Consider the following 10,000-nt stretch of genomic DNA (forward strand, 5'->3'; position numbering starts at 1 on the left):
CAACCTCAATGTGGATTTTTAAAAGCTTTAATAAAGTCATCATGCAGGTTAAGACTCAATACAGGCTATAAGTAACCTGTAAATGAGAGAGAGAGAGTGAGAGAGACAGAGAGAGAGATAGAGACAGAGAGAGAGATAGAGACAGAGAGAGACAGACAGCGAGAGACAGACAGACAGAGAGAGAGACTTTTTTTTCGACTTAAAATATAATTTATTGTACAATTAAAAAAACCTTAACATACAGCAGACATTGTTTTAAGGAACATTACCAACGGAAAAAGAGATTCTCGCCTCTAATAAAAGTCACTCCTTTGTTTACACACCATTTCTTCTCAAACATCGGAAGATCACCGTTCATTTGGTAAAATTCATACTGTACTCTAATCCTAGACTCAACCAAGGCCTTAAATAATTTAACCGCGTTGACTTCTTTCCCTTCCGATCCCATTTTGTAAGCCTTCCAAATGGCTAATTTTGCTTGACCAACCAAAAAATTCGAATAGGTACAGACTTCCTGCCTGTGGTGAGAATATCTACACCCGTAAATAAACCCTGTTTTCGAGAAAATGCTCCCCAAACTACGAAACATTGTGTCCAATAGATTAAAGAGCGGAGATAATTTACAACATTCACAAAAGTTTTGTTGGTAATGCGCAATGTAAAATCCGCCACTGTGAGTCACCAGACCTTTTTGGTAGAGGGTTCTTACACAATAACCGCCAGGAAGGTTCATTATCTCCCGACGTCAGGAAATGAGTCCTCCATTTTGTATCCCTCCTCCCCCTCACATGTCCGGCAAAGTCGGACTTTACACAGGAAATATATGCATTTTGTTTGTTCACCATGGAAAACAGAAGACTTTGCAAGCCTTTAAAAGATAACAACATGTTTACATTGTCTCCATTGTTAATTTGAGCTCCCTGTGGAGTTATGTACACGTCTGGAAAAAAGACCTTTGTGTTACCGCAGGACATAAACTCGGTTATATAATCCCACAAACATGCAGGAAAAGATGTTTTTAAATCCTTTAATATGTTCCCGACTATTCTCCCTGATCTACCAGTAATCTTCCTAGTTAGATTCTAATTATTAATTAGAGTCAAACAGGTTTCCAACTTTAGTTATCCCAGCTAAAACAAAGTTAGAGATTTCGGTGTTGGTCATAGAGCATCTTTCAGAAAACCGAGGACTGTGCAGAAGTGGTTCATCAAAACCAAAATGTTCTTTCCGCTCCGATGTAAAGTAACCCCAAGCTTCAAGAACCGATCCATAAAACTTGATCTTAAACATGTCTTTTACCACTTTTCCTGAAATCAGAAACATTTGTTTATCAAAATCCATCTTCTTTTTTCCAGTAGAATGGCAAGGCCAAAGCTAATCCATGGTAGAACAGCTCTTCTACAACTGAGGGGTAGGATATTTGACTCAAAGCTTTCGAGAAACACCTCATACAAATCCTGACCAATGAGGGACCAGAAGGCTTTATAAAATTATAAAAAGAGGTCAAGCCATCCAATCCTGGTGATTTTCCTGAAGATTGCTGCTGGGCAGCTTCCGTCAACTCCTGAAAGGACAAAGGTTTCTCCAGCTCAGCTTTATCTTCATGTCCAAGATGCGGCAGTCCATCTGAAAGCTGATTAATTGCTCCAAGGTCACAGGGTTGTGCAGTATATCATTCTTCATAAAAAGATAGAGTTTGTGAAAAATTTCTTTCTTTTCCGTTATTTCTTTCCCATTTAACAACTTAAGATGATTTATATTCTTCTTCTCTCTGATGTTCTTTTCCAATGAAGGAAAGAAAGTTGTTGAAGAATCCATGCTGTTTAACTGAAGATATCTTCCCCGTATGGATGTACTACGACTTCTCTCTTCATACTAATTTTTTAAAATCATGTTGTACTCGTCAAGCATTTTCTCAGTTTCCGTCTCTTCACCGTCACTAGTGGAGCTGCTTCGCTTCAGGATCTGCTGTTCCAAAGACTTAACCTTTCCCTTTAGTTCAGTCAGGTGACTCCTTGTGTATTGTTGGCACAAGAGCCGGATCTGTACTTTTCCAAAATCCCACCACTGGCTTAAAGTATTATAGTGTGATTTTCTCTCTCTCCACTCTCCCAAAAACTGAGCGACTAATTGTACGAAAACTTTATCTTGCAATAATCTATTATTAAAACGCCAAATCTTATAGTATGAGATACTCTGTTATAGTCATAGTTACTGCAATATAGTGATGATCCGAAAATGGTGTTGGCGAAATATCACTATTGGAAAATCTTCCTCTGTCGTTCATCTGAACATAAAAACTATCGAGTCGTGCACCGGAAACTGTATAAGAATTAATTTTCACCCGAGTGTATTGTTTACTGCCAGGGAAAGCTTCTCTCCATACATCTACAAGACTGTGGAACTGAACAACGGATTGAGAGTCTCAGACGAATTTGGATGAGGTTCAACATGATTCCGATCCATAGTGTAATCGAGGGTACAATTAAAATCACCAGCTAAAATGATTATTCTATTCTGCGAAATGTTTAAATAACGTCTTTTAATTTTCTAAAAAAGGAAACTCTTTCTGCCCCGTCATTCGGAGCATGAACATTAATAAGAGAGAGCGGTAACTCATAATGCGTAAATTCTATAATTTGCATTCTTCCAGGTATAATTTCTTCAGCTCTACTGTCTTGAATTTGTAAATCCGATGAAATAAGAACTGCTAGTCCGGCACTCACGCTTGAACCATGGCTAAGAAAGGCTTTACCCTTCCACTCACTGAGCCATTGCACCTGATTGTCCATATCTGTGTGTGTTTCTCGCCGAAAAACTACACTTGCTTTTTTCCAACTAAAAAACCGAACAAAGCGAATCGTTTTTCAGCACCACGACATCCGTTAACGTTCAAAGATCCTGTTTAAGGATGCCATGATGCCGACTATTGAATAAATGACGAATGACATCGCAACACAGGTCCCATTATCTCCTCTCTTCATTACAACATATTCAAACCTTCTTCGCCTTACGGGTAATCATGACTTTCACCTTTGTTATTATTTTCCGGAGGCGATGAAGCTTCTGAATGCTAAGCTCTTCGTCAGTTGCTTTATTCATCGTCATTTTACACGACACCAAAAAGCTCTTTAAATCAGGGGAAAAAGTCTCAGTTTGTGGTTTCCGAGCTCCTTTAGTCTCATCTAGAAAGTCATTAATTTGCTTTAATGTGTACAGTCTAGCGCTGAGAGACTCTGTTCCTTCAGCGTCATCTCTCTATGCTCTCTAGAACTCTCTATGCTCTCTAGATCAACATCGGAGTCATTCTCAGAGTGAGCGTACTCTGAACTCATGGTGGACATCTGAGTACAGATATCTACAGCTGCTTCACTTTCACCATCTGCTTTATTACTTTCTATTCCTGTCTGATCTTTTTCTGATGGTTTATCATGTTCATTTACTGTCTGAGTCAATGACTACGTTTACATGGATCACACTATTCTCTATAGATCACACTATTCTCCTTGATAGATTAGAAAATGTTGTTGGTATTAAGGGAACAGTCCTCTCCTGGCTCAGCTCTTATCTGACTGATCGTTATCAGTTCGTAGATGTAAATGGTGATTTCTCCATGCGTACTGAGGTTACTTTTGGAGTTCCACAGGGTTCTGTTTTAGGCCCACTGCTCTTTACTTTAGATACGCTACCCCTAGGTCAAATTATTCGTAAACATGGAATGATCTTCCACTGTTATGCTGATGATACACAGCTGTATGTTTCAGCGAAGCCAGAGGACAGACAGCAGCTTAGTAAAGTTGAGGATTGTGTAAAGGACATTAGACATTGGATGTTAATTAACTTCCTTCTGCTTAATTCTGATAAAACAGAAATACTTTTATAAGGCCCACGTGTAGCTAGAAGTAATCTTTCTGATCACATGGTTACTCTGGATGGTCTTTCTGTTTCATCATGTGCAGCAGTTAAAGACCTTGGAGTGATTATTGACTCCAGCCTATCATCTGATGCTCATGTAGATAATATTACTAGGATAGTCTTCTTTCATCTCAGAAATATTTCTAAAATAAGAAATATATTGTCACTACATGATGCAGAAATATTAGTTCATGCTTTCGTCACCTCTAGACTAGATTACTGTAATGCCTTACTGTCTGGATGTTCCAGTAGGAATATAAATAAGCTCCAGTTAGTCCAGAATGCAGCTGCTAGAGTCCTAACTAGAACCAGAAGATACGACCACATCACCCCGATCTTATCCACACTGCATTGTCTCCCAGTGAAATCTCGCATTTATTATAAAATACTTTTATTAACCTATAAAGCACTAAATGGTCTCGCGCCACAATATCTAAGTGACCTTTTGGTTTTATATGATCCGCCACGCCTACTTAGATCAAAAGATGCAGGCTATCTGACGGTATAAGCTTTCTCTTATAGAGCCCCACAGTTATGGAACAGCCTTCCTATTAGTGTTCCTATTAGTATTCATCCTACAAGCTGACTGGATATTTGACCACCGACCTGTTCACTGACTGCAACCAGCACATCTTCCACAGATACGGAGTCATCAGGTGTACATGTAAATCCATGTCTCAGAGTCAACCTGGGAAATCTCCCCTCCCCTTTTGTCAAAGTTTTCCGACCGAAGTCGGCGCTCAAAGAAGTTTGATGTCTAAGATTAATCTTTTTTCCACGAATCTTTTTTCCACGAAGAACGAAGAAATTGATTAAAAGTAACAAACTCTCAAAATCGTGCTCGCAAAACTCCCGACTCCTCCCACTACCCACAATCCTGAGAGAGAGAGTGAGAGAGAGACTGAGAGAGAGACTGAGAGAGAGTGAGACAGAGAGAGAGAGACAGAGACAGACAGAGAGAGAGAGAGACAGACAGAGAGAGAGACAGAGAGAGAGACAGAGACAGACAGACAGAGAGAGAGACAGTGAGAGAGAGACAGACATAGAGAGAGAGACAGAGAGAGAGAAACAGAGAGAGATTGAGAGAGAGAGACAGAGAGAGAGACAGACAGACAGACAGAGAGAGAGAGACAGACAGAGAGAGAGACAGAGAGACAGACAGAGAGAGAGAGACAGAGAGAGAGACAGACAGACACAGAGAGAGAGACAGAGAGACAGAGACAGAGTGAGAGTACAGTATTGGGGGAAACAGTTAGAACTCTTACACTGCATAATGTTTTCTTAGGAAATGAATTAATTTGGAATAAAGGAAAAGTTAGTTAAAGTTCCTCAGAATGATTTTATAATATAATATATAATAATAATATATAATATAACTAATAGCATGAACTCATTTACACATGTCAAGCTTAAATTTTCTTAAATTTCAAGAAAAATAATTTTGCTTCTTTCTAGAAATAAAGACTTGAAATAATAAAAACTATTACCTACAGACCAGTTCAAGCTTGAAATGAATAATATAAATATATAAATATATATAATATGGAGGAGGTTCATGGAGAGCATTTGATGAGACACAGAGCTTTATACCGAGACTGACAGTTCATATCTCTCCATCTGAAGTCGCTCCGTGGATCGACGGCGCCGCAGTGCTGAGAGAGATAATGCTCGGGCTGTTTCCCTTCATCCCAGTAGGAGTACGGAAACACGGCCTTCCCATCGGCCCAGATCCAGAACCCAAAGAGTCGGCTCTGTCTAAGCCCCACCCACACCGGCTCAGAGACACGCCCCCTCTTGAGCTCAGACTCCAGCTCTTCCTGTTCAGATTCAGAATCGATGTTGAGAATTCCAGCCCTGTTCCCTTCACGACAGTAATCCAGCGCTTCCTCCCAGCTCAGAGCCTCATCACTCACATGGATGGAAGCTGATAGAGACAGAAAACCCCAAAAGGAGGAGGATGGTTTAGAGTGATATCAGAGACAGAGACTCACACCAGCTGTGTTCTAGTCATCATACAGAAGATTGCTGAGACAGTTTTACTGTTTGGAAAGTCCACACTTACCGCTGTAGCACAGAGGGGGATTCAGGTCAGTGCATGAAAATGAATACCATTTCCCTCCACTCAATACTACACAGTCCTCTGATGGTGATTCCCAAGGTTCACCACTCCCCCAGTTTCTGAAGGCGGAGTTTCCTCCATCGGTCCACTGCCAGTCATCACACAGCAGGCCGATCCAGAAGGACGTGGTGCTGTTTAACCCTTTAATCTTCACCTCTTCATTCTGCTGCTGATCTCTGATACTGACCAGGTCAGTGTATTTCCCCCTGCAGTAACTCTGAGCACCAGACCAGGTCTTACTCTCAAGGATTAGATGATAATTAGGAGTCTGTGAAGAAGCATCTGTGGAAATTGCAAGAATACGAAATGTATATTTTATATATTTTATTTAGATTTAATAGCTATACAGTAATGAAGTCACCCTGAATTACCTTCTTCATAGCACATGAAATATCGCGTCTCTGTGCACTGAAGACTTTCCCATGAACCATCAGCCTTCATAGCAGCACAGTAGCTCGAATTCCCACAATCCCCTGCCAGATTTCTGAATGTTACAGGATCACCATTAGACCATTTCTCACTGAAGTTACTGCGATAGAGACCGATCCAGCCTTCTCCACGATAAGTCTTCTTCATATTATGCAGGTCAGTGTTGTCTTCATCAGAGTACACAGTGACGAGGTCGGTGTAATTTTCTCTGCAAGCTGCCCGAGCCGCAGTCTGATTCATTTTACTCTGAATGATCTGGAATGTAGTGAGACGGCTGTGGACTGGAGGAGAAAAAGCTGTGGAAGAAATTTCTCCTGTTAATGAATCAGGACAGAGATGATGGAGGGAAATGTGATGAGGATGTTAACTGTGGTATCAGTATCAGCTGATTCAGAAGGACAAAGTGGAATCCTGCCATCTCTATGAAAGCACGTTTTAATGGAGTTTAAAATGTATGTGGTTGTGAATGAGGAATAAAAGAAGATTAATATTTGTTAAATGGTTGATACACTGTGTACGCTGGAGCTCTGCCTGACCCTACGGACAATGGACAAGCTACATCTCTTTATGTTTTTAACTCTTTCTGATTTAAAATTCTAGAAATTGTTTCTATATTCAAACATGTGTGTCCAGTTTTCTTCACATATCAAACAATTATTCATATATTTTTACAGAAAGAAGAAATCTTACAATATAAGGCTAACAGCAATGTTTTCCTTTTTATATTATAGATTAAAACAATAAAAAATGATATAGTGACAGCCACTTGCAGAACCTCCACTAGAGGGTGACAGCGGGGGGAGGGGCATACTGATCTAACCTGAACCCGCTGGAGGCGGGGCTTTCAGAGAAACTCCACCAATCACTGAGCTCTCTCTGTGAAACTGAGACTTACAGTTTTAAATCCTCAGGCATTTTTAGGCATCTTCAGTAAACACATAAACAAATAGCCCAGTAATTACTGAACCACATTTCACTACACTGCTCTGTTTCACATTCTGCTAATTTAAATGTTTATATTGAGGATTTGTGGTCAGTAACTGACGGTAATGATAAGCAGAGTTTGTGCAGGTTCAGAAAACACAGATCATACAGCACTTATTGATATTTTATGTTTGGATTTGAAAGGGTTAAAGCTTATTGATTAGGAGTCATGATTACTTGAGAAGAGGAGGAAGAGCAGGACTGACACTGTTGCCATGGTGATGCCAATGAGAGCAACGTTTGCTGTGCTCTGTGTGGTTAAAATCCAGCATCAGCTAAAAAGGAGAAAAACTGTCATTAATAATAATAATAATAATAATAATAATAATAATATAGCTGTAAAAACCGTGGTACTGTACACACGGTGTAAATGTACTGTCACAGGATGAACTCTCAACAGATACATACGTGATTTGTGATAAAGTGATACAACTCCACTACATTATGATATACTCTTGAGTGCGTTACACCACTGACAACAATTCATCTCAAATTGATCCTAAAATGTTTCAAGACTGTACAAACAGCATCATTCACACACAACTGGCGTAGCAGTAATAGTGCAAAGTGTGTGAATTTACCAATAACTAATCAGTGATATGAGAACGTGATCAGGTGAACAGATCCAGGTAAAGTGCTGCAGTCTTACCTGATGAGGTGCTCGCTGCTGAATGGAGTCTAATGTTCAAATCAAACCCCTTTTACACCATCACCGTGGTGATGTCACGTGGTGAAGATGGATGGGAACTGATAAACAAATGTGGCAGGATGTAACAGGAGAAAGATCTGGTCTGATAATGAGTCACACAACAGTATTGTTGTAACTAAGAGTGGAGCTGATTAACGTGTACACTAGGCAGATAAATAACGGTGAATCTTTTTAAATGTTCATGAAGTGAAAAGGCGAATGTGTATTGGATATAGGGTGCGTCGGAATCATGAAACTCTACATGAACGGTTAACAATGGCCCAACCTCCATCCACGCTTTCAAGAGTATGAGTTGTTTCATCCTCCTAACCACCAGGGGCAGTGAGAACCTTGTGAGAGATCTCTTGCCAAGATCTTCAACAAACTCACAAGGTAACTGTAAATGTAATATTTCATATAAATACCGTCATACAGACATCTTTCCCTTTCTACTTTTTGGGACGTACACATGTCGGATCTCGTGTTCACCTCGGAGTTATCTGTGTAAAAGCTTGTTTCTATGGTGATAGACTTCTATCATCTTCTAACACACATACAGGGACAGCTTCCATAGCTTTGTCTCATGCTGCATTTGTGCTTGTGCAGCCCGTCTCTAAGCTTCTGGATCTGAAGATGGCCCAGTGGACATGACAATGCTAAAAACGTTACTGCATGCAGTTCAGTTCAGTGTGCTTTGTATAGGTTTTGTCCCAAAACAACTGGAACTGGACTTTAATGTGGGTCCAGAACACTTTGTTCATTATGACTCTAACAGTGGGAGACATTACGCAGCTAGCTCCAGAAAAAGAATTAAAAATTGGGTAAACACAAAAGTTGACATCTTTTATTTGATACTTTAATAATACAGTTTTTCTCCATGTTATACTCACTGAATCCTGGACTGTATACAGAACATACAGTATAACACTCTGACCTGCTCCAAAATACCTTTAATAACCCAGTAAACACAAAGTCTGTGTCACACAACATGAGAATAAATGTGGATTATTTCCTCAGCAGAGATCCAACATGCGGGAAATGAAGTCATGGAGTAAACAGAAGCTGCAGAACAAACCACATGCAAATGTTTCTGTATGAAAGCAGACGAGCTGATGAAGAGATCAGGATTTACATCATGGAAATCAGACACGAAGCAACGTCACACACGACTGAATTCTCCTCACACACTTACATTAAATTTGTACTTGTCGGACATGCTGGGTGTGCTTGGTGGGGTTTGGGGAGAAAACCAGGATGTCGTCCAGGTACACAAAGACAAAGCAGTTCAGGAAGTACGTCACTCACTAGGGCTTGGAAGACTGCTGGAGCGTTAGTGAGGCAGACCAACATGATCAAGTATTTAAAGTCACCCAGCTGGGTGTTGAATGTCATCTTCTGTTCATCCCCCTCTCTGATCCTGACCAGATGGTATGTGTTCTGCAGGTCCAGTTTAGTGAAGATAGTGGCTCCATGCAGAGGCTCGAAAGCTGAACTGAGGAGAGGCAGGGGCACTTATTCTTTATGGTGATGTTATTCAGACCTCAATAATCAATACAGGGACAGAGGCACTTATCCTCTCCCAGGTCATGATACTCAGGGGGGGACTGACGAGAGGTCTGGAGGGATTAGGTCTGCAGGAGCTGTTGTGGCCGCAATGGGTACAAGGGCCGATTTGAAGCACGAGGAGTGGCAGAAGGGACTCCAGTTAAAGACCCTCATAACTAACCAGTCTATCTGGAGGTTGTGTTTTTTCAGCCAGAAGTGACCCAACACCAGTGGAGTACATGGGGAGAAGATGAGATTGAGCCGTACCTGCTCATGGTGATTTTCCAAGAAAACCAGGAGCAATGGGGCAGTGTGATGCG

At 40.7% G+C, this 10,000-nt stretch overlaps 1 protein-coding gene across 1 annotated transcript; it reads right to left on the minus strand.

Annotated features, from left to right (window-relative positions):
- Positions 1-5,234: 5,234 nt before the first annotated feature.
- On the minus strand, positions 5,235-8,120 carry LOC108280366 (macrophage mannose receptor 1). The gene is made up of 5 exons (XM_017495268.1): positions 8,097-8,120; positions 7,625-7,722; positions 6,406-6,759; positions 5,978-6,316; positions 5,235-5,839 (listed from the first exon to the last, which is right to left on the minus strand). Exons 2-5 carry the CDS (start codon positions 7,662-7,664, stop codon positions 5,469-5,471), a joined length of 1,104 nt encoding a protein of 367 aa, XP_017350757.1. The 5' UTR covers positions 7,665-7,722; positions 8,097-8,120; the 3' UTR covers positions 5,235-5,468.
- Positions 8,121-10,000: the final 1,880 nt, after the last annotated feature.

The sequence above is a fragment of the Ictalurus punctatus genome, chromosome 20 (assembly GCF_001660625.3).
Source record: "Ictalurus punctatus breed USDA103 chromosome 20, Coco_2.0, whole genome shotgun sequence".
NCBI classification, from domain to species: domain Eukaryota; kingdom Metazoa; phylum Chordata; class Actinopteri; order Siluriformes; family Ictaluridae; genus Ictalurus; species Ictalurus punctatus.